Genomic DNA, 27236 nt, shown 5'->3' with positions numbered 1-27236 from the left:
GCAACTCTTTTAGAGAATGTAACCTCCTTCAGAATTCCATTGCCAATTCTTTACAAGAAAAGGATCCCCTAACTAAGAGATTTCATTACTGTATCGTGTAATGTGTATACAGCAACAAACCATTCTTTGGGATAACTAACGAGAAAAGTCAATAGACCATGAGTCCGCCTGCATAGAAACCGTAAGGGCATCATGCCGTAACTGTCCAATCAGACAGCGAGAACGTGTCGCTTACCAGCAACGAGCAGGCCCTGTGTGTCAAGCCTTTCTGGCGGATCACTCCCCTTCTGTTCTCCAGTGAGGGTCTGAACTGCTGTGAAGAACACACTTATGGGATCTCTAGCAAGGAGTCCAATTTCTCTAACTGCTCTCGCAACAGTAACTGGAGTAAGAGTTTGATCCTATTGCCAAATGCCAATTTCCAGTATAAGCACAATACATTCACGCTACTGATTAGTAAGTAAGCAGGATATGAAGATGGGTATGAAGATGAAATTAGGGATCTGATTATGCACTGTAAGATTTATTATTCTAGATAGCTTTGTCTCATTTTTCTTCACTTTACGTATTTTTGAAGTATACCTTTTAATGATTTGGTAACTATAAATGTAATCTCAAACAATCTGAGACTTTTTATGTATATACTGAATCTATAAAACATACAGTATCACATAAAATACTACAGACTGTCAGAGGAGCCCCCGATTAAAGTTAATATGTAGTTTTTCCCCAACTTTGTCTCTCCTTAAGTTGAGATCCTCAGCTACTATCAATATTGCAAAAAGCTTAATTGAAACATCATTGAAATAACTGAAATAACCCTCAATGGGACTGCTGAGACCATCTAAAATAAATTTTTCATTATCTCAGCATGAAACGTCTCATAATCAGCAAATAGCTCTAGTTAGTAATTACAAGTATAACTAGAGAAAATAACATATTGCTTTTCAATGAAAATCACTTGATCTCTAAACAAAGCATGTATTTATGATTAAATCTAGATTACAGCCAAACTACGAATATACACATGCCCTTTCCCCTATTAATTTCTAAGGTTATTTTACTAAAAGCTCCTCCCTAAACAATTTCCTACCTATACATGTCTAGGCTAATTTTTATTTAGGGTACTAACATTTTAGCAAACAATCACATACTCACTGTACGTACACAACTTCTTCAGAAAACAGACTATCCATATATCCGTTATCACAAAGATTCTTACCATCTGGAACAATTCCAGGGGCAGACTCCTGACCAGCGACATCTTTATTAACTGATGGCTCCAGAAATACCACACGGTCTTCAGGTCCTTCCACTTCCATTTCATCGTGATAATCTTAACAGAAACGTATTTATTCTTTAGCCCAGAATGAGTTTTTGTGTTTTTGCTAACTAGGTCAACAATTACTACTTTGCAATAGTGAGAGTAAATTATCATCCAAAAGGCCATAAATTCTTCTTTGCATTTTTCTATTCTGAACTCAATATACATTTGCATTTTTAAAAACACGGAAAGCATAATGAATTAAAAAGTAATTGGCATTTTCTTATATTCCACAACTGTATAATGATGGCATCTGGAATCAATGTATTAGTGATTAAGATGTGTCTTTCTTAAACCCCCTGCAGACGGTAATATAGGGACTTTTCTAGAAGTTGCCATTCGTAATGATGAAAATGAAAAACAGTGTGGTAAGAAGGTTTATTTTCTTTACCATTTAAGAATCTTACTAGCATGTTTGTAACCAACAGTACACTATTAAAAAATACCTGAGCAAAATTGTGGGCTCAAGAGGTGACAATTAACATTTAAGAAGGACATTAGAAAACTAAAACTTGTTTGAAGTGAACTAACCCTGATTTTGAAGTGCAACACTAGGTCATATTGCCAAACACTGAGGAACTTCCACTGCTGGCTCCAAGAACACAACTGGAGTAAAGCACACCAGTCAGGGATTCAAACAGCAGGAGAATGGTTGTGAAGAAACTAGAGTAGATGTCAGCCATCAGATTCAGAGATGACCATGATCACAGATACATTTAAAGGTTGGGAAATTAAGAATAAGATGGGATCTGATACACAAAAGTCCTTCGTTGTTACTAAGACAATATACTGGTGAAACCCTCCAGTTTACCTGTAGTGACTTCAGACACGGCCATCTCCACTTCATCACCTTGCTGTAATGGATCCAGCATCTCGGCTGCTAAGTGTTTACAATACATGCAGATATACTCTTCTTTGAACTGAGAATCCAGTTCATGATCCATTGGTTTGTCACATTCTAAATGAACCCATCTGCAGTAATAAATATATTTAAATAAAAGTTTCTAATTTAAAGTCAAGTTAATAACATGGGGAAAAGAGAAGCAATTGCTGCAAAACTGACATAGGAAGGGCTGAGAATGACAAAAGAGAGGTTGGTTACAGGGGTTAGCAACTGGTGAAGGTCCAAATAAGGAACCGGCATTTCTGATGTCATTAGAAGTGCTGACATAGCTTTAAACTATTGCTTCTTTAATTTTCCCTCTTAAGGCTCATTTCTGGTCTTGTCTTATCTTTTGCCCATTCACTTCCTTATGCCTTTCAGATTCATGAAAATGTCATTTAATTCCATCTGTAACATCGCTCAGTACTAAAAGGATTACTGGGACAATAACAGCTTCGAGCTCAAAGATATATGGTGGAGCTAAAGACGAGACAGAAGAACTGACAAAACACTTACACGGAATAACTAACTCTATGTTCTTACCTTTTGCACATATTACAATGAAGCATGTCTTTCTGCGATTCTGGATGGTAGCATTTGCCACAGAAAGGACATAAGTTATCCTGCTGTTGGTAACAACTGTCACATACCAGGCAGTTGTGGTGCCACTGAGAACTAGACCGTGTCCCACACTCTACACATATTCTGCAATTCTAAACACCAAGAAAAATGAAAACAAAACCAGTTTGTTATGCATTTGTATTGCAGTTCTGGTGTAAACTGTTTTAAAGTCAACGAAACATTTGTAGATTATACATTAAGCTTTAATTTTCATGACACTAATTTAGGGGATATGCTTTTCAAAAAGTTTGTTCTGAACATCTAATAAGACATCACTCAATTTGCACTGAAACCTCCAGGAAAATGTAAATGGGATAGAGACATCCAAGAAAACATAAACAGGGAGGGAAGGAAACCAAGAATATAGCAATTCAAGCTTCCAAAAAGAAACATATTCCAGAATCGGGAAGCAGCTCTCGTGGAACACGTCTACTCAACCCCCTACTGCAGAAAGCATGATGGTGCTGCTAGGGTTTTGCATTCGCTTATGGGTAGCTTAGAAACTAAAAATAAGAATTCATGACCCACTCCAAACGACTGAAATACTCACTCTACATCAAAATCCAATCACGGCTTCTGGTGTTTTCATAGTGGAGAACGGCAGTATCCTTATCAGGCAGAGCTGTTTATGAAGTTCAAGGCTGCCAGAGGCCAGCCAAAACCCTCTCTGCACCTGTGAGCTAGCCTGCCTTAAGTTCCGGGACACAACGATGACAAATTATGGGGCTCTCATTACCCACCCCAACTTTCCAAACTAAAATAGCAACAAATGGAACTATCCTTCTGAGCTACTGGGCTGACATGAAAGATTTGCTGACTAAAAAAGAGAAACTAGCATGAACTGTAGATCTGCTCAAGTCTCACAGATTTAAAACAAATGCACTAAAATATTGATGCAAAAATCCTGAATAAAACATTAGCAAATACACTCTGATAGCAAATTAGGAAAACAATAAACCACGCCCAAATGGAGTTTATACAAGAAATGCAAGGATGGTTAAATATTAGAAAATCTATTAATAAAATTTAACATATTCTTAGGTCTGAGAATAAATAATTTCAAAATATGCAGAAAAGGCCTTTGGGAAAAAGAATCAAAAGCCCACTACTAATTTAAAAAAAAACTTGAAAAAATAAAAATGAATGGGTATTTCCTTAATGTGCTATACACATCCATACCTCAATTCTAAAGGCAGCACTTTGTTTAACTGGGGAAGCCTAGAGGCATTCCCACTGAGGGCAAGAACAAAGCAAGGATGTTTCCTATCTCCACTCCTACTTCACAAGGCTCTGCAGCAATGTAAACATTGAAACAGATGAGAACAGAGGCAGAAGAAGGAGAAAAGAACAAAACTGTATCTGTAGATGACACGATAGTACACTTGGAAAAATCCTACAGAACTGTTCATAAATTCAATAATAGAATTTAACAAAGTAGCAAGACATAAAATACGCAATGAAAAGTCAAAAGAATGCTCATACACAAGTAATAACCAGTTAAAAAACATAATGACAGCAACAAAACAGATAAAATATTTAAGAATGAACTTAAGAAATGTCTGAAACCTACACAAAGGCAATTACAAACATCCTGGAAGACACTAAAGTAGACGTGCACAAATGCAAGGGCATGCCTTGTTCTCTGGGCGTCTCCTCATCAAGATGCCATTTTTCCCTAAATCAATGAATAAATTCAAAGTTATCCCCAAAAAAATCCCAGTGAGGTTTTCCATGCAGTTAGGTAAGCTGACATGCGTGTTCACATGGCCACACACACACACACACACACACACACACACACACACACAAGAACAGCTGGGGAAACGCACAGTGAAAAGACTCTGTGGTGGGACCAACGGGACCAGACAGTGCAGAGCCTCTGTGATGAAAACAGCATGGCGCTGGCTCATAAATACAGATCAACGGAACAGACGAGAAATTCCACAAACAAACCCAAGCAAATCGAAAACTCCAGTGTAGAATTAGAATCTCTTTTTACTGAATGGTTTGTGGACAACTGGACAGTCAACTGGAAAAAGATACGTGACACCATATACCCAAGAATCAACTCCAAATGAACCAGAGAAAATAAAATGATGCAAAAGCTAGAATATGAACTCTTCTACAACCTCAATGTAGCGAAAGGATAATTTTAACTCAAAATTCCAGAAGGAACAGATGATTAATAAATCTGGCTACATAAAAATAAACTTTTGTGTGGCAAAAAAAATAACATAAGCAAAGTCAAAATGGGGGAATGACTAATGGGAAGAGAATACGTGCATCATATGACACACAGAAAGGCCTTATATCCCCAATATATAAAGAACTCTTAAATTGGGGGCGGGGGGGGGGTAAAAAAAAAATCAAAATCTTCAGTAACATGAAGCAGGCAACTCCCAAAAATATCAAAATTACCCTTAAACATATGAAAGCTGACCAACTTCACTCAAAAGAGAAAAGAAAATTAGAGGACACTGAGATGTCATTTTTCACTATAAAATAGTAAAACTTCAAAAGCTGACCATGACAATCTGTTGGCAAGGATGTAGGGAAAGCCATTCTCTCAGACACTGCTGGTGGCAATGTGAACTGCCCCAAGCCCCAGGAGGCAACCTGACAACAAAACAACATACGCGTTTGTCCCACAGACCAGTCATCTCACTTGCAGGAATTCATCCTAGAGAGTCCCTCTCAACAATTGAAAAATTCCTATGCACAAAGTTATTGACTACAGAATCATTTGTAACTTAAATCTCTGGAAACTAAGCATAGGACATTGTTTGAATAAACTATGGTACAAATACACAATTTAGCAGCTGAGAGGGAGGGAGGGAGATATGATCTGATACAAAGTGACTTCCAGATTTTTCAAGTGAAATAAAAGCAACATACAAAAGAGCATATATGCTACCTTCAGACTAGGAAAGGGAAAATAACATATGTGCTTATCACGACAAAAAAATACAGAAGAACCAACCAGAAAGCAAGTTAGTTACCTACAAGAGTCAATGGGGTGGTAGTCATACAGGGGAATCGACAATTCTGAGTAGAACTTTTTATATAACTTTTGACTTTTGAAAACATTTAATATCCTATATATTTTTAAAAATTGAATCAATAAGAAAGGGAAATAAAATCTATTACCGAGAGCAAACTGCAGTAGGTTTGTTTATTGGATGGAGCAACTGAGTATATGTGTTGGTGCTGTCAGGACCCAGGATGGATATACAGAACGGATACGCAACAATGGAAGAAGGCAGAAGAATGAGAATCGGGAGGTGCTGGTGTAAATTCATCACTTACAAATTATGTATGTGTGAGTATATGTATGTACACGTGTATTTGTACACGTGTACATATAAGTGTATATACATTCGCGTATTTCCTGCCCCATGTGCTGAAAGGGAAATGAAGACAACAACACCCCCAAGCCCCACAACCACTACCGCCAAGCCCCCTCAACCTCCCCCAAGCCCCCTAGCAACGAGCACACCCAGAGCCCATTCTCCACTAAAGGAATGCGGCCTGCATATGGAAAAGAGGACTGATTCCAGCCAGGGCTGAGGCAAGACCGGCTTGGGACATCCTGTTAGCCAAAATGTAATGAGGTTCTCAAATAAACGGGGAGGGCCTGTCACCAGGACACCGGAGCCAGGAGCCAGCTAGAAGAGGCTACCAAAGGGGAACAGGGGACAAACTGCGCTCAAAACGAATCAGCTACAGCAACGAGTTAAAGCCCCGTCTCATAACCAGCAAGAAAACCTGCATTAGGCAAGGGGTCCTAAGGTCTTGGAGGGAATTCTGAGGAGCGAGGTGCATATTCACATGGTCTTCAAGTGCCTGTTCACACACTGCTCTATTAGCTACAAGGGAGAGAAAAGAGGAGCGGAGAAATGGGACAGCAGCTCAGCTCGAGAGGATGATCAGAATTAACGTGACTTATGAGGAGCGGGGCATCCAGTGTGTCCAGCTGTGATCCCTGAGAAGGGCTGTCATCACTCATGCAGTATCCTGGCCAAGAATGCAGAACTCTGTATAATCACAAGGAAATAGCAAAGTGAGGAAAGTTCTATTTGGGGAAGAGAAACAAACAAACAAACACGTATGTGGGGGAGAAACTCTATTCTCCAAAAATGTCACAAACAAAAAGACAAAGAAGAGGGTAGGAAAAATTTTCCAGATTAAAGGAGTCATAAGAAACATGACAAGTAAATGGAATATCTAACCGTAGAGTAGATCTTGGATGCGAAAGGAGAAAATGCTATAAATGACATGAGATCAAGTGACAAAAACTGAAATATGGATGGTACATTAGATGAAAATACTATTATTAATGTAAACGCATGAAGTTCATAACAGTGCTGCGATTTCGTAAGAATATCCCCATTATTAGGAAATACGCACTTAAGTATTTAGGGGTAAAGGGGGCGCAGTGGATGTAACTTTCCCTCAAAGGGTTCAGGGCAAAAAAATTCATGGAAGGTGGGGGAGGGAGAAGGGAGGGAGAAGAAAGAGCTTGCACAATGACGCTGAAATCCTAACAATAAGTGAATCTAGGTAATGGCATATGCGTATTATTTTTATTTTCCCAAATATTAATGTTTGAAATTATTTCCAAATAAAAGTTTTTTTAAAAATGCGTAACACACTGACCCACAAGCGTCCTTGAGAGAGAAACAGGGCAAAGAAACGTCCCTGACACTGGGTAGTCTACGAGGGTCCTGGGGGTGACACCCTTGCCCGGAGCAGCCCCCAGGAATGACACCCCTGTGGAGGCCCTTGTCTGCAGGGGCCACCAGTGTGGGACACACACGAGGCCCTCAAGTGCTAAACACATAAGCAAGTTCTGACTAAAGACTGTAGAGATCTAGGAAACAACTTAACAGTAGAGGAAGATCCTTTTACAAACTGCTGAGAGGATAAGCTTTCCTGTGAGACCTTAACTCACTTCAGGTATTACACTGGGCATCCTCTCTCACTAAATCCCACACCCCTCTGAGCTCCGCACTCGTAACTGTCTACAAGAGGCAAACTGGCTTAGGGAAGTCCGATCACTGCCCAAGATCCTGTCCTCCGTAACTGCAAAACCTAATCTTTTATCCACATCTAATACCAACCTCCAAAGAACAGGATGACACACACTCACACTCACACACACACACACCCCTACCCAGTCATATTCTCAGCAGTATTATAAATGATTCTATCACTGTGACAAAGAACAGCAGACGACAATAGAGAGCAAATTAGCGAGAAGGACAAAAGAAGTCTGAGAACAACCTGAAGAAATAAACCTGGAATTCTGAAGACATTGTCTAAGATAATGAAAAACGTGACAAAGAAGTTAATTAAGAGCAGGCAACAAAATAATCTAGATGGTACTAAAGATTATTAAAGAAAAAGTAAAGAAACTTTTTTTTCTTTTTTTTTTAAAATAAAGGCCAAGTTAACCAGCACTTCTCTAGACCCTTCCATGGGCCCGACTAGAGCTGGATGGTGGTGTGTGTTCCAGACAACACTAATTAGTGTACAACCACAGGTACATCCTGGACCACATCCAAAGAACTGATGAAAAATAAAGACCCCAAAGCTTTTAAGCAGAAAAAAGGATTATAACTAGGTAAACTTAAAGATTTTTCTTCTGTGATAAGCTGGAAAAACTCTGGAGGAAAAAACATTTCCAGAGTATAAAAAGGAACAAGTTATAACAGAAAACTATACCAGAGTTCTCATGGTAGTATGAAGTTAAGTCTTGCAGATATGTAGGGTATCAGAAAACTTACAATTCTTTTTTTTTTTTAACTAATAATTATTTGCATCTAAATTTGAAAATTAGCAGTTTGTACCTGGTACACATAACCCCATTACCCACATATTTCCATCTGCTCCTCTCTGCTCTCCAAATACAATTCTTTGTTAGAGGAGTATAACCAAGATGCCAAAAGACTGGGGGTGAAATAAGATAGAAATTTATGGAGGAAATTTTTTTTCCAAAGAAAAAGTGACAAGGTTTGCTGGGTTAATTTAAACAAGGCAAAAGAGAAAGGAAAAGAAAAATTTCTCATTTCTACATGTTCAGTGGGAAGTGAGAGAAAAAAAATTATACTTTGAACATTTGTAACTTAACAAAACAAGATTCTAAGTTGCAAATCATTGCAGGAAACAAATGGAACAGAAAAACAGGAAAACAAAAGTTTGTTTTAAAATAGCCAAGCATTCCAATTGCAACCATTAACCTCAATAGTTAACGGTATTAAAACTTTGAAAAGATATATTTAAAATTACAAAGAAGAATCCAAAATAAAAAAAAAGATGTGAAAAGATCACATTTAAGTGGTAAATTAAAACCCCATGTGGCCATATTGTCAGGCAAAGCAAAATATCTGGTAGAGAGAGAAAACAAGCGGAATGCAGGATTACAGACAATATAGTATCAACACTGGCCGGATCTACTTGCTAATAACAGCCACAGAAATCACAGTTTCGCTTAAAAAAATTAAAAAGCAAAATATAGGGAGAAAATTGACATAAAGATTATAGTAGTCAGTTTTATCTACACCCTTACACGCTGTTGAATTAAGTCGTCAAAAATAAATACTTTATCTAGCAAAATGAAATTAAAAACACAAATACTACACCTTAAAAAGGCACTATTTCAAATATCAAAACATTTACAAAACAGAAAACTACACAGCTTAATTTGTTTCAACACACTTAAGCACAACTTAAGGAAGATAAAGTTATTAGGTCAAATGTACACAGATACAGGTAAAAATGCAACAGATTTTGGGGCAGCCAAAAGTAGAATCAAAGGTAAATTTATAGTCTTAAATATCATTTTTCCTTGGAAAAGTAAAGAGAACGCATCACAGACTCCAGTTCCCATTTCAGAAAAGGAAGGAGGCAAGCGGAGGCCGCGGCGGAGACATACGCACCGTCCGGCGGCGGGTTCCCTCCGGCCCCGAAGGCCGGGCCAGGCCGCCCGCAGCTCCGCCCGCCCGCAGCCGCGCAGGGACCGGACTCGCCGCGCGGCCGCTGCCCCACCGCGCTCGGACCTCGCCCCCGCCTCCCGCGGCCGCACCTGGGGGCGGTTAGCGGAGACCCGCCCCTCTCGTCTCCGCCCTCGGGCCGCGGAACCCGCCGCCCCCGCCCGCCCACCAGGTGACGCGCCCTGTCCAGGTGCCGACCCTCACCTGGGGCGAGGGCGGGGGCGGCGGGCAGGAGCCGCGCGGCCGCGGGGACCCCTCCCCCTGCCCCTCCCCCTCCCCCTGCCCCTCCCCTGCCCCTCCCCCTCCCGCACCCCATCCCGGGCCTCCCGCCCCAGCGCCCGCCCCCGGCCAGGCGCCCCGCCCGCAGCCGCCACGCCTCTGCCGCTCCCCGAAGCAGAGCCCGCGAGCCACCAGCCCGAGAAGCCTCCCACCTGGGAGCCGCCGCCCGAGCCTCCCACGGGCGCGGACACCACCTCCGCCCGCCCAGGTCACCCCACCCCTCCGGACGAAACCGGGGGGCAGAGGCGCCGGGGTGTGTTTCTGTGCCTGTGGGTGAGAACGGGAGGCGCATCCCGGGAGGGCCTCGTCTTGAGAACTTGACATTTCTTACTGAAATGCCAACCTAAAATCCTGTGAAATTTAACTGGCCTGCCGGGGTACCGCCACGCAGATTGTCATACCTGCAGTTAGCATCTGTGTTTGGTATTAACTTAGCCCCCACTGCTGGCAAAGACGCAGGCAAGACAGACCAGGATTTCAGGTAGTCACTCCCGGTGCAAAGAGCGAGCCGGCGGGCGGCCCTCAGCAGAAGGTGCAGAGGAAGCAAGAGGCGGTCTCCACACACAGGACCTGACAACACTTCACCTGCAGCTTATATCCGTCACCCATAACTTCTGTTCCGTATTTTAGCCATAATTGCATTGGTGCCCCATTTATTACGGATTTCATCTGTGCTGCAATGCTGGCCGGGAAACCAAAAGCTTTCCAGTTACTGCCCGGCACTACATTCCGTCTACTGCCCAAGGCCTGCTGGCAGCGTTTTGAGGTCTGCTTGCTTAGTCTGAGCTAGTCAGCTCTGTCATGGCATTATCACTATTTTTATACAAATGCTTATGCAGAAGACATTCTCTATATCAGCATTACTAAAGACAAAGAAAAGGCAAATGCACTGAACTGGACCTGAAAAAAGTATCTTCCTATTAAACCCAGTCTTGGCAATTTAATTTCAAGACGAAACTATTTGTTTAAATTAATATTTACTTTATAAATTCTATTTAGTTTTATTTTTTAAAGTTAGTGCAATTACTGTAGATAAAAGAAGTTTGTACCTAGCTTCATAAAATTAAGATTCCATAAAATTTAAGATTACAATTTTAAAAAACCTTCACTGTGGGGGTGAGGGTAGAGATGGCCTATGGACCTAGACAGAGTCTTCAGTTTATTATGATCTACGTCCTAATACAAAATAAAAATTAGATCAAGAAACATTTCTTAATGTAGGGAGAAAAGCCCTGTTACTAAGTACAGTATGACCGCACAGGGAGACAGGATAATACAGAGGGTGCCAAAAAAATGTATGCACATTTTAAGAAAGGAAAACTGTATTAAAATTGTAATACTCAATATGTACCCATAACAAAAGATGAATACAAGTCACGTTTGACTTCTGCAATGACAAGAGGTGCTCAAAGTGGTTACCATCAACATCCAGGCCCTTCTGATTACGGCGAACTACTGCTTGAGCAACGCTGACCAAATTGTCCAGTTGTATACACTTTTTTGGCACCTCTGGTATATTGGATAAAACATTACATAATATGACAGGAAACCTGAGTTTCAGTTCCTATTCTATTTCTACAAATCAGTAAACTTGGACAATTTACTCAACTACTAGGCTGGTCTTCACCATCTCTTAATCTAGAATGTGTTCATTTACTCATTCAAAGGAGGCAAGCACATGAGCTACTTTATGACTGATTCAGCTTAAAGAACATCCGAAGAAAGGTCACAGTAAATATTTTTTGTAAGTATCTTCTAAACAAAAAAAAGTTTTATTCAGTCAGTTGAGAATTAGTGGTAAACAAATTATTCTTACCTTCTACTTTCACTTTAAGAATTTAAATATTTTGTGCTTCCAGGAACAAATAATTCTAAAATTGGTTGTTTACCTGGTACTATACTATTATAACTCTGCCCATAGGTAGAGTTGTCAGCCAACCTACAGGGTTCAGAGACACAGAAGACAGAACCTCAGGAAGCTTGAAGAGACCAGCATGAACAACTCAGAGCCCTAAAGATGCAAATACTAAAACAGATGGAAGAAGGGAGCATCACTGACTAAAAGAATATCCCGGAAAAATGAAAACTAATGGCAAATACATCTTAAACGTGTCCCACCAAGCAGAAAGACTGATGACGTTCACTGGAAATTAGCTGACTTGATGTGATATGTACAATCAATGATATGTACTAGGTAACATCAAGCACATTGATTCCCTAAGCAATGAAAAAGAAATGGAAAAATGTCGATATATCTTGTCTAACTCTCAAAACCCAAGAGAAACTTTAAATAGCATCTAAAACATAAATATTTAAGTCAGTCATAACTTACTAAAACTACCAGGGGAGGTACTGTATATATATACACACGTATATATACATATACAAATACACATATACACATATTATACGATTCCCAATATTTAACAAGTGTATACATAAATATATATTCATACAAAAATCACTGTAAAATCACCAAACAGCCAATTTATCAAAATGTAATGTATTCTATCTCTGGATTTCAAATTAATGGATTTCAAAAATCTATCTGTTTCAGTAGCCTCATGTGGGGATAATACCTAGTTCAGAGATTCTGGGAAGATTAAAGATAAATCATTTAAACAATTTCTAAGCCATGAAGCACCATGCATGTTAACAGATTCATAGCAGCATTTTTGTAACAGCTTAAAATTGTACACAACCCAAATAAATGGTCACCAAGTCGAGCAAACTGTGGTGTCTCCACTGCTCAGCAACAACATGGGTGAATCTCAAATTATGTTGAGTTTAAAAGTCAGACAAAAAAAAAAAAAGGGAAAAAAAGAGTATATATGATGTCATTTATATAAAATTCTGGAAAATGCAAACTGATCTATGGTGTGAGAAAGCAGATTGGCAGGGAGACAGGAAGGCTGGTGGCGAGTGGACAGTTGGAGGTACTCACAGGCACCAGGGGACTTTTAGGGCTGATGAATATGTTCTTTATCTTGAAGGTGATGGTGGCTTCATGAGTATATACATGTGTCAAATTATAGACTTTAAATATGTACAGTTAATTGTATATTATACGTCAATAAAGCTTTTTTTAAGTTGATAGCAACGTATAGATTTAAATAGGTATCCGATTTGTCTGCTCTATATAAAAAAACATAGATGCTGATATTGTTCTTAAAATAGATGCTGATATTGTTCTTAAAAAAATAAACAACTTACTTTGCATTTCCAGCCATTGGTTGGTACTGATTTCATAACTGGTTGAAGACAAAAAGTATGATACCCTTTGTCACACGTATCACACACTAGCATCTTGCTATCTTCTCCCGATTGTCTAAAAAATAAGATAGCATTAATGATGCCTGATCTTTAAACTTATGTTTGTAACATAAGTAATCATCTAAAAGAATCAATCCTGGGAACTGCCCAGTTCATACGTAATTCAGCGTCTGTTTTGTCTGCGCACAGATAATGACAAAGGTAACCCCCTGGAGGACGTGACAGACATCTGCCCAAGGTCCCTAAAGGGTTTTTCTTACTGAATGCTCACCTAGGGTGAACCTGCGTTAGTCATTTTGGGATTCCTGCAAAGAAGGAGGGGTTATGGCAAGATGACTGACTGACGCTGCCTTTCTGAACATCTCACACCCATCTTTCTTGGGGAACGAGCTATAACTGACGGGGTGCTGCGTGGAAAAGAACAAACCATGACACAGTGAACTGGAAAGACACTGTCATATAATAGTAAGAGGATCAAATTTGGCATCAGACCTCTCTTTGTGTTCAGACTGCTGTTTTTCTAGCTGTGTGACTCCAGAGTAACTTAGCCTTGAGTTCTCTTAGTTTCAGATATAACGTGAATAACCAAAGATTACTGTGAGAACTAAATATAATATGGTTGAAGAGCTTAGAATATTCGTTAAGCACTAAGTGCTAAATAAATAGACCTAAGAATAACAATCTTCTCATTATTATTAAGAACTGGACTCAAAAAAATCTCTGCCTTGATTCTTGGCTATTAATCACTGTCAGATACTAAGAATTTAATTCAAATTTAATTCAAGAGGAGGGGAAGAGAACAACTGGGGAATGCAAGAAGAAGAGCTGAGAGAGGAGCCGCTGACTCAAAACCTAGGGGTAAATAGAAGTAAAAAGGAAGATGGGTTAGTTGGCCTCTGGTTATTTCTCATTCGGCTAACAAATTCTACATGTAAAATTGCATACTTTATCTCTTTACATGGAAAGATCTTGGAGGAAAAGCACCCTTTCTTCAAGTTCTCTTATTCTCTCCCAAGAAACTAGGCACAGATACAAAGTACCAAATAAATGTTTACTGATATTGTCTTTCATTTTGACCAAAATATAAAAAAGCACATGGTCCTACTTATTCCACATAATTCAAAGATATTGATTCTTACTGTTATCAAATTAAATTATGAATAAAACAGATTGATTCTGACAGGGGTGGGCATCATTTCTCCTGGTTCCAAAAGTCCTCGGCTTGTAAATAATTTGAAGACTGTGCTAGATGTGGGTACCATGCCCAAATTATCATGCTAATTAGTAGCATGAGGAAAAAAAAAAATCACAGAAAAGATTGGAGAAATGATGAAAGGATGAAATACAACCAACAGGAAAAGACAACCCCATTGTAAATGTTTAAATGCCATACGATACTATTTCAGTATGGTGACTAGGATTCCTGAAGGTAACCGTCTGTCAGATAGGTAGATTTTTTTAAAAACAATAATCTTAGTATAAATTGTTCTTCCTGAAATGGAAAACGGCTCACTCTAATGACTACCTTCCGTACTTTGAGGTTTATTTTCCTAGTCCATCTCCCGAGTCTTCCTCAAAAAGAGCTGCTTTATTTTCCTACTGCTCGTTTATTTTAAATTATTAATATCATTCATTTAAAAATTGTTGGCAAATTGAAATTAGCTCTATCGGCAACCAGAGGAATTTAAATTCTTCAAGTTAGTTTTTGTTTCGAGTTGTTCCAAAGTAATACAAATGTTAATCCAGGCCTAGCAGGAGCATTTGGTTCTTAAGTTACGACGTGATGAAGTTGCAGGGCATGAGGAACAAGGTTGGTCACAGCACACAAACCTTCCGCACCTAACGGCAGGGTCTCTCTCAAGCTCGATACACACCTTGGAGTTGAAACAGAGACTTACTTGCAGTTCTGGCACACTTTGCACTCGGGACATTGCCACCCCGCACGTTTTAATGGAGTGACCGCTATGTCCAGGCACATTCCATGATAGTGCTGACCACAAGTAGTGCAAAAGAACTGATCTAACAGGTCTCCGGGGCTGTCGCACACTGCACAGTTTGCATCTTCCTTTGCTACAATTAACAGTGAAACAATGAAACGGTTGCATAAGAATTTAATACTTTTCTGACTTGACAGTTTAAAAATCACGTGAAGGGAATTTGCATGGTACATGTTTCAGACACTTGAAGTTATCCACATTGAAGTGCTATCCAATCAGAGTAAGGTTTCAATAAAAACACTATAATATATTTAATCTAAATGTAATCACATGAAATTTAATCCTGAAGCTTTGCGATTATTTGTGCCTGCACCTACTTTGGACCATAGTAGCTCTTATTTAATTTTATATCTACTACCAATGGCAATGCTGGGGGCCTAGTTAATGCACGAGATACGCTTGCTGAAAAGAACCAAACAGGAAACTATCAACTGAGAGACACTTTGCAGTGTAAAAAGAAACATTTTATTTGGATGTTAAATATGTTTTAAAATTAACAAAATCAGATAAGAGACAAAATTAAGAAATGTTAATATCAATTAGATTAAGATGCTTCCTAAGCATGAACAGACTAATTTTATTCCAATCAAATACAGTTTTTAATGCTGGATAAGATCGTACATGGGAAAACACAAAGGTGGCAGCTACGTATTCATATACAAACACAATACTGCATACACTAATTCTATATTCATCTCTATTAAAATGTATATAATTATGGACATCATCTATCTGCTAAATGTGGATCAAAAGAAATGGCACCTTTTAACAGTTCTTTTACACTAAAACCAAAAATCTGAACGAATAAATTCGCTTTGCCAAGTACACAGTTAAATACATGCATATTACACAATAGGAAAATAATGTATTCTAAAATCATACCAATTGGATAGTACATATAAATATGCCTATAACTGAAACATGGTCTCAACTAAATGGTTTGATCAGTAGATCATCCTAGGACCTTTTTAGATTGTTTATATGAATTGTTTTTCTCTTGCGTTTTTTGAAGGTTTGGTCAGTCCTCTGGCTATAAATAAGCCCTTTTCTCCCTTTCCCAGTCAAGCATCTGGAAACAGTAAGAATGTATTCCTGGTCCTTCTATCACGAGTCAGCAAAGTGGCTTTGTGGGCCACAGAAATCTCTGGTGTACAGACTTTGTGTTTCTACTTTGGAGTCCCTTTAAAGTGGTCAAGACCATTCATAGCTTGAGGGCAGGACGAACAGAGCCCCTGGGATGCACCTGGCCTGCAGGCTGCACCCCTGGAGGCTCCACGCCCACCATTCATCTGAAGCTACTTGAAAGAGGCTACCAATGACCTATGAACTCCACTGGTTACTTTTTAGGTCTTACCTTGTTTGCCCTTTGCAGCATTTACATTCCTATGCACTCCCCCCTTAAAATTCCCTTCCCCTGGCTTTGTAGGATTTCTCCTTAAGTGTCCCTTGCCTCCATCTTCTCCTCCGGTGTTGGCTTTTGTATCTCTGGACTCTAAATGCTGGGGTCTCTCAGGACGCCTCCTGTACCCTCTTTTCTCATTTCCCATGGCTTCTCTTTGTGATCACACCAACTCCTATGTCATAAAACACCACCCACCGTGATTCCCAACTCGAAGATCACCAGCCCCAAACGTCTTTCTAAACCCCAAAGAGTTATTTTCAGGTCTCACTGGACCTCAATAGCCAGATAAGCTATAAACACTCACTCGACACCTCTAGAACAAAACATTTTTTTAAAACCTAAACCACTCCCCTTTTCTCAACCAGCCAGGTAAAGGCAGAAACTGTACTATCACTGTTGTCACCCTTCTCTGACCCAACGCTTCCAAGCGACTCCAACTCTCGTGAGAAAACTTCCTGTGTGTCCCTCTTCCTACTGTGTGTGCCGGTCAGCGTCCTGGCTGGCCTTGGTAATGAACGTCCTGGTTGGCCTTGGTAATGAACGGCAGCGCTGCTGACGGTCCTGGCCTCCTCCCCAAACCCCCTTCTACGCAGCCAAAACCATTTTTTCAAAAACAAATCTGGTATGCTCTGCTCAAATGACATCTTCATTAATACGTCCTTTTTCACCTAAAACAACAACAACAAATCACGACTTTCTAGGATGAGGCAAAGAAACAAACCGTTACCTTCTTTTCCAACTGAATCTCAGAACCACTCACTGTTTCCTGGTCACACCAAACACCTGGCTGCACACATAACATAACACACGGCTCAATGTGCGTGTGCTTGGATCTGCTCTGTTCCTTCTGCTTCGACTGTTGTTCCTGTGTTGTGCTCCTAGCCCATCCAAAGAGACCTTGAAAACTTTGCTAAAACATAGTCCCTAAGTATCCCCGTGTTACCACACCTGAAGACCTACTTAGGTGACGATTCCCTTCCCCATGGCTGAGAATAAACTGTGATCTAATTAATTAGAACACAATGCTGTGAACCCTTGAAAGGGAGGGATCTTGTCTTTCCAACTTTGTGCCAGGCAAGTGAGAATACAAATCAAATCTTACTAAATATATATTTTAAATAAATGCCTTGTATCTAAAACCACATTCAAATGGCTCTTTGACAGGCATTTTAAATAAATCATTAATGTAAAAATGGAAATGTCATAAATTGGTTCACATTTGATAGAAACGATATAAGGTAAATTATTTTTCTCAGTACTAGAAGAGAGTGCCAATATTTACTCATTCAAGCTACGTACATTTAAAGACTAATCTTTGCTATCTGCCTACCATCAGAACATATAGAAACTGGCATAAATACTGGACTCTGGTTACCCGATACTCAGTTCATTTGGCTACTGTATCTTGCTAGGAACACTGTCCAAAAAGCTTCTGTGACACTCTCTAAAGTGTGCTACTCTGACTCTTCAAGTTGCCATGGTAGTTCCTCACCACATGTGGCTACTGAGCAGATGAAATGTGATGAGTCCAAATCAAGAAGTGCTGTACACAGAAAATGCACCCCAGATTCCAAAGATTTACTAGGAAAAAAATGTCAAATATCGCAACATTTTTTCACTACATGTTGAAATATTAATACTTTGTATATACTGGGCTAAAATTAATTTCAAAAATTTTTTACCCTGACTGTATTAAAATTAGTTGTACTGGCCACATCATATTTCTATTGCACTGTTTCCTACAGCAAAGCCCAGTCTGCAAAAAGGTAACTGTGTATCACTATAGCAGAGATTACTTTTTCATTCCATGAGTTTCCAGCAATTCCTTAATGACAATACTGTCATGTTGTTTGATCAGTATGGATCATTGGTAATAAATTAGGCAAAGAAAAACATCGACATGGTACATTTGGTCCAAAAACATTTACTATGCATTATGTAAAAATAATTAACAGAAAAAAGTACTACATAAAGAAATGAAGTTGGTTCCAACCACTTCCCCAATCAGGGAGAAGATAACATGCAGAAATACTAAAACAGCCTTTTGGAGGTCATGCATAAGAAGATGGTATTACTGGATTGTGTAAGTGTCATGTCAGATTATAAGTATATGTACACATATGTACATATGTGTCTGCACACCACAGAGACATTCAGTTTGAAGCAATCACAACTAAGTGAGGTTTTTCTTTAAGCAGATGGAAAAGCAAAGGAGACTGAGTGAAAGACTAAAGCTAAAGATAATTTGAGAGGACAGGAGCTACAGGTCAGTTTGGCTCTAAAGATCACGCTCTTTCCTGGTCGTCAATATTGCCTCCCAGGGGAAGGGCCACAAGGTGAAGAATATCTGAGCACGAACGTACGAGGCAGCCAGTGCCAGCACAGGCGTAGAACAAAGAGGCTCGATGCTGTAGGGGAGCAAGACAAGAGCGGAGAAATAGAAGGAGAAGCTTTGGACAAGGTCACTTCCTAAGTGACAGCTATAACAAGAGAAGAGATGGACGAAAAGACAACAACATTGAGCTTAGATGACCAGGGGCCTTATCAGAGATCCTTACACTTGGTCAAGTTGGAAGGTGAGACTGCTGCTTAAGCGAGTCTAGGAGCACGTACGAATAAAAGCACTGGTAGGAACAAAGAGCAACAAAAGTCAGACTGATGTCGTACAGCGTCAACTGAAGAAGGACTAGAGCAGCAGGCTGTGTGACCTCCATCGTCTGTGCTGCCAGTCCTGGGCGGCCCCTGCTGGCTGACTTACCGAGCACCGGAATCTCTAGGAGGAGTCATCAGTCATGGCTGCTGACCAGAGGGTCTGGCCCACATCGTAGGCAGGTAGGCAAGACAGAAAGGTCAGGAAACTGACTGAATTTAGGGAAACAGAAAAGCAGCAGGACTTGGTGTCCAGAGATAGAAAGACAAGCAAGAACAAGAGCTTAGAGTTAAAGCTTAGCTGAAGGAAAAGAGTTAAAGCTGTGAAAGTACTAAGGGAGGGGAAGGGACTGAGACAGCACTGCCCTGGGAAGCCTGCACGGCTTCTCCTGACAAACAGAACAGCGGCCGACCCCTCTCCCTGTGTGACCACGTCTGCGTACCTTGCTGTTGCCTCTACTCCCCACCTACCTAGTAGACACCACGTTCCAGGCACGGCAACCACCTGTCTGCCCCGCAGTCATGCCAAGCTCGTCCCTCATGGCCTGTGCAGCAGTCATTCGCTCTACCTGGAATGTTCTTTCCTCTGATCTCGCATGGCTGGCTCCTTGCCATCCAGCTTTCCCTGTGAGGCATGCCACCACTCAGGAAGTGTACCTGGCTACGTCTTCTAGCTGGATATTCAGTGTACATTTTCCAGCCTCGGTTAGCGTTTATGTGCACCATCATGAAGGTAATGATGGAGCCACGACCAGCACTTCCCTACGACACAGCACCCGAAAACTGGTTTCTAATGAAAAGCTTGGCCTGCTCGCCGATGCTCTTTGTTGGGATTTCTTTCTAATGAGGCCTGTGCTTGTGTTAGATTTGTCAGCTTTTATAAAAAGATGTCCATGTTACTCCTAATCCAGCTAACTGCCGCAGCATACTGCTCTCCACTTAGTATCGCACTTAGTGAATACATACAGCTAGAGCCTTAAAGAGAAAAGCTAAAATAGCTCCCTTAAATAGCAGTTAATATACACAAGGTACAATGCTACATGAGATTCATCAATGAGTGTCATTTAACCCTCATGATAACACTTTCACTTAAGATATCCCCATTTTTAAGACACAAAAAGTTATGTACGTTGTGCTACCAAACACAACTAGGACAGCTAGAAACACTACGAGATGTTATGAAGACGATTGCACAGTATGTCATCACAGTACATTCTACCTGCAATGTTCTCTACATCCCTCGATTAAAGCAAATGACCAGAACGCTGTGTGTTCACACTGCATGGTTCAAGATCCTCACGAAACAGAATTCACTGAGCTGGGCTTTAGTTTGAAACCACTGGCTTATTTTGAGGGCTGTTATAAGAAATTGCTCTGTGAGATCTGTTTCTTATACTTCAAGGCAGCTACTTTAAGACAATTTTTCACTGCGGTATGTAGTATATATATATGTGTGTGTGTATATATATATATATATAGGTGTGTGTATATATATATATATATATATATACACACATATATATGGTCTCAGTATCAAGTGAATTCTTGTTAAATTACTAGGAACCAGGTAACTTCTTATTTCCTTCTTTGTGTTGACTGCTGGAAAGCTCTGGAGCCAATTTGTGGCTTAGGTTTTGGCAGCACGCATTTGCATATCCGCCTCACCAGGACCTACCTTCATGTTTATCCTATCCTGATTTTCCCATGGCCGAATTTCCTAGCTTATTTTCAATGTGATTTTATCTTGCCATTTGTGTACTTTTATGAGTCTCCATCAGTCTGTTTTGGAACAAGGCACAGGCCCAATACCTCCAGAGTTCCTTTCAGCTTATGTTGCCAGCATGAACATTTCACTATTTGCATGATAAATGACAGTAAATCATCTCACCTCAGCTCTCACAGCTCATCACTTTACAAAGCGATTTCTGAGCTCTAACATATAAATGACGTCTGCTCTTAGAACACAGCCTGCAGTAGAAAGCAGTGCTGCCACTCAGGGCTAAAATATCTAACATTAGAAATAGCCGTAGGAAAGTCTGCATCGCTTAATGAGGTCTAAAGCATGACTGAATACAAAAGGCTGAATAAAATTCAGATTCTTAAACAGACACGCAATTGTGCTATTCGATTGGCAAAGTGTATTATAGCGCCCAGGACACAATCACCTCTGCTGACTAACGTGGTACTTACTACTGGGTGCACTTACTGAAGTGACTCACTACAGGGGGTCTGAAAGTAAGTCACACCCATCACGTGGCTCTGTTTGAATGTTCTTCTCCCGGGTTTAATGGTGCGTAAGCCAAAATATTTTTAAAACTTTAAATCCCTTATTAGTCTAAATACAATTTGAATTTCAGTTTGCCTTACCTATGATTTATGTCTATATAGTGATTAAGGGTATTATAGCATACAATGTAGACACAAAATAATTTTAACTGAAGATGAAATTACGCTACTGAAAAAAAGATAAAAAATACTGACTATGAAGTTCATCTGTACTTGAGATTCCTTCAGTTTAAGCCTATTTATGTTTCAGAGCTGGGAAACATAGGGGGAAAGCTTTTACTAACATTACTAAGAAACAGGTAAAAGCTAACAATTAAGTAAAAAAGACTGAATAAAGCATCCCAGAGATTTCACAACGAGACTGGAAATCCAAGGTACTAGGTGGAAAGATTCCAAAGCACACATGCTCACTGGAAATCCACATAGTAGGAAAAAGGTGAGATCTTTGTTCAACGATAAAGACAGTATTTCTGTATGACATAAAAGTCAAACATTTGAACATGTTCACCTAATTACAAAATACTATTTGGAAGAGAAAGGAAAAAAGCACAGCTGAGGATTACAGCTAACCAAGACAGACGGATCAAGAAGAAACCCTACAGAGATTCCTATTACGACTAGAAGGGCCCTTCAGTTTCCGAGGAAGTGTGTTGTGACCCTGTTCATGTACATCCTGAAATAACACCTGACTGAGACCTCATCTAAGTCTCCAAGTGGGTGGTTTTTTAGTGTAAAAGACACTGAATGCTGTTTAACTTTTTAACTGACTTATTTTATAGTACATGTTAAATATTACATACTCTATTTCTATCTTTCTATGGTGGTTTAAAATGTCTTTAAATAAGAATAAAAAACATGCAAACTGTATTTGAATTTTTGAGGAAACGCCGTTTTGGATTTACCTTCAATGACATGGTTGATAACAGACTCCCCCCAAGGACCTCTGGCCAAGAGTCCTCAGATTAGCAAGACTATGTCACACTACCTTCTAATACAAGTAGAATAACGTTTAAGGAACTTACAACATTTGTTATTCTAAGTGAGTACACTGATCAATGTTTAAAGATACGTCTGTAGTAAACTTACATCTTTCAGGAGCTTGATCGATGTGTTCTGGACAAAGAAGGAAGAAGTGACTGAAATCCTGAAAGGTGCCGGCTCCAGCGGCACACGGATAATGGTACATCTGGGTACATTTCTCTTCACAGCATTTGATAGTGGCTCCAAGGTGCTTACAAAATGCACATCGCTGAAAGGGCAAAGGGGAAAGAAGTTTCTTTATAAAACCCTGGAAAAGGAACATTCAAATGTGGTGCTAGGAGGCTATACAAAAGTCTTTGTATATCACTAGTAAAACTATTTGAACCCTTAAAATACCAAATAAAGGATCAGTTAAAAATAATAAAACCTAAGGTACTCTGTTCAGTGCTTAATACAGATTGGTCCTTCTATTCAAGTTCACAAAGTTAGCATTTCACTTTTTTCTACTGTCAAAAACATACAACTAAATTTTTTAAAAATCAGTAATATGGTTTAAAAGGCAGGTGTCTAGTTGAAGATTATTTTAAGTGTTTACATAGCATTAATAAACAAATAAAATGAATACATACTATTTATAAAACCTCTTACTATTTTTCATCCTGGCTTAGCAATCACAGAATAAGTTAATAAGGGACAACTGTCTTGTTAAAGGCAACAACAAATCCAGGCATTTCACTGTAGCAATTAGTTTTAAGTGTCTTAATAAAAGCCGGGACAGTAAAGAAAAATCAGGTCATGTAAGTACCTTCCCCACCCACCACGCTCCCATTTCAATCTGCTTCTACTCGCTTGCAAGTGGTAAAAGCAATGAAATAAGCCTCCCACCGTCAACAGGGAGTCAGCGCCCTGAATGTGCACTTCCGGTCGGATCAGCCACAAGCTGCTGTGCTGACTTCCCTCAGCTCTCCCTGTGAATGACTAATGGAATAAAGTCTTGCTCGTCCTCCCAAGCCCGTTTTGGGTATCATTTGCTTTGTGGAGCCTTTGCTGGGCGCCTCATCATCCAGGATAAAACTCTCCTTATATAGAAGATGCCCAGCTGTCTATCGTGCACATACACCTCTGGCTTAGCATTTACGCCACTGCACGGTAAGTACTTGTCTGTTTTTCATCCTAGTCCAACACCCGTGAGTAGAGAGAACTGACTGCACCATCTCTGCTCTGTAGCACCACGGGTGCTGCCGGGCATCGGGAAGCCCACAAATGGTGTGCGTGATCACCTATACTAAATGGACGCCACTCCTGGTCCTTTCTTCTGGAGTGTGGCTCATGAGCAGCACGGCTGCAACAGCTAAAGCCAAACGGGACCATCTGTGGGAAAACCAAGCCTCAAGTAACAGAAAGAGGTGCTAACGTTACTGTGAGTCTCTTCACAGGCTAATATGCTGCCTCTATATTGTTAGTTAATCAGAAAATATGAAAGTTTTTAAGTTAAAATTAATTTCAATATTTTGTGTGTAAATCTACATAAGACATCATATGCCATCCAACTCTTCCTCACAACCTTCAGTCCATTGAATTGAACCAACAGAAGAAAGCTTAGTGTCTCTTGGTGTCTTCTACACATTCTGAATACAGCCAACAGATTAAGGAACTGGAAATAAACACCAGTTATCTGTAGCATTTTAACTTAATACAGAATGTCCACAAATCCATAGACTGGTATACATTCCAGTTTTCCTTTTGTACTCAAGGGTGTTACTGCATTAAAAACACAGAAGGAAAGAAATATAGCCTAATTTCTCTTCATTGATAAAGTGTAATAACCACTTGCTCCAAACTGAATACATTTTTAGTTTAAACCCTCCCCAGGTATCTGAATATGTTTAGTATATTAATAAAACATGCATAACATCTAGGTAGCCTGTGTATCCTTGTATCCTATGGTCCTTGTATCATAATGAAAAGGCAAAGAAAATGTTTAGTCCAACCTATCATTGAAAATTATTTATATTAACTCATTAACATATAATTTCTGCTAAACTTTTAAAATCTAGAATCTTTGTTGCTTTCATAGCATATGTCAAGTTGCGCAGAAGCCTTTTGCACTAAAAATGATTCTGGCAAATAAAATGTAATGACTTTTATTTAAGTGAATAAGGAAACAAAATAATTTAAACTGACCCCTTTTCCAGTGTCTATATCATTTTAGAAACATCAACATGTTCTCTTAATTACATTTGCAATGAAAAGTGTTACATGACATTAGCTAAACTACTATGAGAAGTCCTGGAAGGTATTCAACATACTAATTTACAATAATATATAAAATTATCAGGGAATAAAGGGAGGGAAATAAAATACTAACTACATTTAAGAGAATGCTTCAAACCCATCTGTTATAATTACATAGCTACTGAAAGACATTTGGCATTATAAAGAAACATATGCTTTATATATAGGCTGGAATATTTCGTTTTGAACCAAATAAAAAGCATTTGTAAATTTGTTATAAAGCTAATTAACATTTGGGGAGAGGAAGGTAAGGTAAATAGCTTTTAAACAGTTTATCAACTAAGCAATTTATTTGAATCAATATTTAAAACTCCTAAATAGCATTTTTTCTACTCTTTTTAATAATTAAAAGAAAAAGGTTGTATTTTAATATTAATCCAAGAACACATCTAAGGAACGCTCTCAATGAGTTCATATTGTGCGAATGAGGCTGAGAAATTTCCAAAACTTTCATTTCACTAGACTGCAATAGGGAAGTAGCTCTCAAAATAAATCCGTAATACAAAACAGAATCAACAAAGTTTCCGGTTGAGGTGAGTTATGAAACAGGAACAAGAAGCCTGAGGCCATTCCAAAGCTCGTTCATCAATTATCGAGTATTTATTCTGTATCATCGATGGCAGTGGGCTAAGTGCTCTAAGAGACATCACATGTTATTAATCCCCGGTGCTTAGCAAAAGGAACTCACTGAAATGTTCATAACACACAATTCGTAATAGCACCAAACTGACTAGCCCCCAAAAGCCCAACAGCAAAATAGATCAGTTGTGGGACTCTCACAACAGAATACTATATCGCAATGAGATTAAATGAACACCAATTACAGGCAACAACTTGGATGAACCTCACAAATACAATGGTGTGTGAAAGACCACCTATGGAAAACCGTCCTTATTGTTTAGTCCAACTATACGAAGTACAAAACCAGGCAAGACTAACCCCCAGTGTTAGCAGTGGTTAACAGTGCTTGCTTAAGGGGACGGGAAACTAGGGGCCTGAGTGGAATTTCTGCTACTGTTATTCATTTCCCGATCTGATTTCAGTTTATGATCACTAATCTTGGCTGTACACCTATAATAACAGCGTTTTCTTGTGTACGTATTATACTTCAGTAAGAAGCTTTTCTTAGAAAATTTAAGAGAGCTTTAGGTAGACTCAACTTTTAATGGAAAATATTTGTCCTGTTATTTCTCATGTGAAATATCTATATAATGCATCATCACAGCAAATGACTCAAAGTCTCTTAATGGCACTGTGGTCTCAAACGATGGCAAAAAGCAATGACAATATTAAATCCTGTTATTGATCTACTAGCTTTGAATGTTTATACCAGTAGAGTCACTTTGGATTTCTTTAAATTGATGCACAAAATAAACAGTATTTTTTCTTTTTCTTTTAGTAACTTTCACTTGAAGAAAAAAATCATTAAAATTTAAAGAATAGATACAATTATAGATTAGGTAAGGGAATAAACATTTTATACAGATGTTATGAAGTGCTATCGAAAACAAAGAACCTTGAACCTTATCGCATAGTCTCATATCATACATGCAATTTAACTATAAAATGGATAACTGACCTAAAGGTAACTCCAGAATATGCGATGGTATTTTTCATATAAGGCATAATAAGCATAATCGATGAAAGAAAAAAATTACAACTTGACAATTGACAAACTTCATTGAAAGTAAACCCTCTCTGCTCTTCAGGAAACACTAAGAAAATAAAAACAAGTCACAGACCAGGGAAAAATATTTGCAAAATACATCTCTAATAAAATGACTTCTATGAAAAAATATAAAGAACCCTTATGACTCAATAGTAAGGAGAAGACAAATAAATCAATTGGGGAAGGGGGGTGGGCAAAATATTTGAAGAGACACTTCCTTAAAGATCTATAAAGGCGGGTTAAGTACATGAAGCTGTTCCATCTCATTGCTCAGCACGAAACCCAAAACAAGCCCACAGCGAAGGGCCACTACACTGGACCCGCTAAGATTAGAAACAGCGACAACGTCCAGTGGTAACAGCAACGAGGAGCTAACGGAACTTCACTTCCCGCTGGCGGAAAAGGAAACGTCTACAGGCACTTCTAATGAAACCGGGAAACTGCTTTCCAAAGTTCAACATACACTTTCAAACAAAGAAGCAATTCCAGTCCTTATTATTACACAAGAAACAAAGAGAAATACTACACGTTTCATCAGTGTTCACAGCAGCTGTATAATAGTAGCCAAAACGGGAAGAAATCTAC

General features: G+C 39.3%; 1 protein-coding gene across 17 annotated transcripts in view; it reads right to left on the bottom strand.

Moving 5' to 3' along the window:
• The window catches only part of KMT2C (lysine methyltransferase 2C), a 222470-nt gene that overhangs the window by 92106 nt on the left and 103128 nt on the right, over positions 1–27236 (bottom strand). For all 17 annotated transcript variants that reach the window (XM_074315065.1, XM_074315070.1, XM_074315069.1 and 14 more), the window contains exons 7-12: positions 22793–22955; positions 15271–15442; positions 13313–13427; positions 2751–2920; positions 2136–2296; positions 1223–1336 (exon numbers count right to left, since the gene is read on the bottom strand). In XM_074315065.1, the coding sequence (XP_074171166.1) occupies positions 1223–1336; positions 2136–2296; positions 2751–2920; positions 13313–13427; positions 15271–15442; positions 22793–22955 (895 nt within the window). The remainder of the gene's footprint in view (positions 1–1222; positions 1337–2135; positions 2297–2750; positions 2921–13312; positions 13428–15270; positions 15443–22792; positions 22956–27236) is intronic.

Source organism: Rhinolophus sinicus, linkage group LG11, assembly GCF_036562045.2.
Source record: "Rhinolophus sinicus isolate RSC01 linkage group LG11, ASM3656204v1, whole genome shotgun sequence".
Taxonomy (NCBI): Eukaryota; Metazoa; Chordata; class Mammalia; order Chiroptera; family Rhinolophidae; genus Rhinolophus; species Rhinolophus sinicus.
The sequence above is the reverse complement of the archived record's forward strand: the minus strand, read 5'-3'. Positions and strand labels throughout refer to the sequence as shown.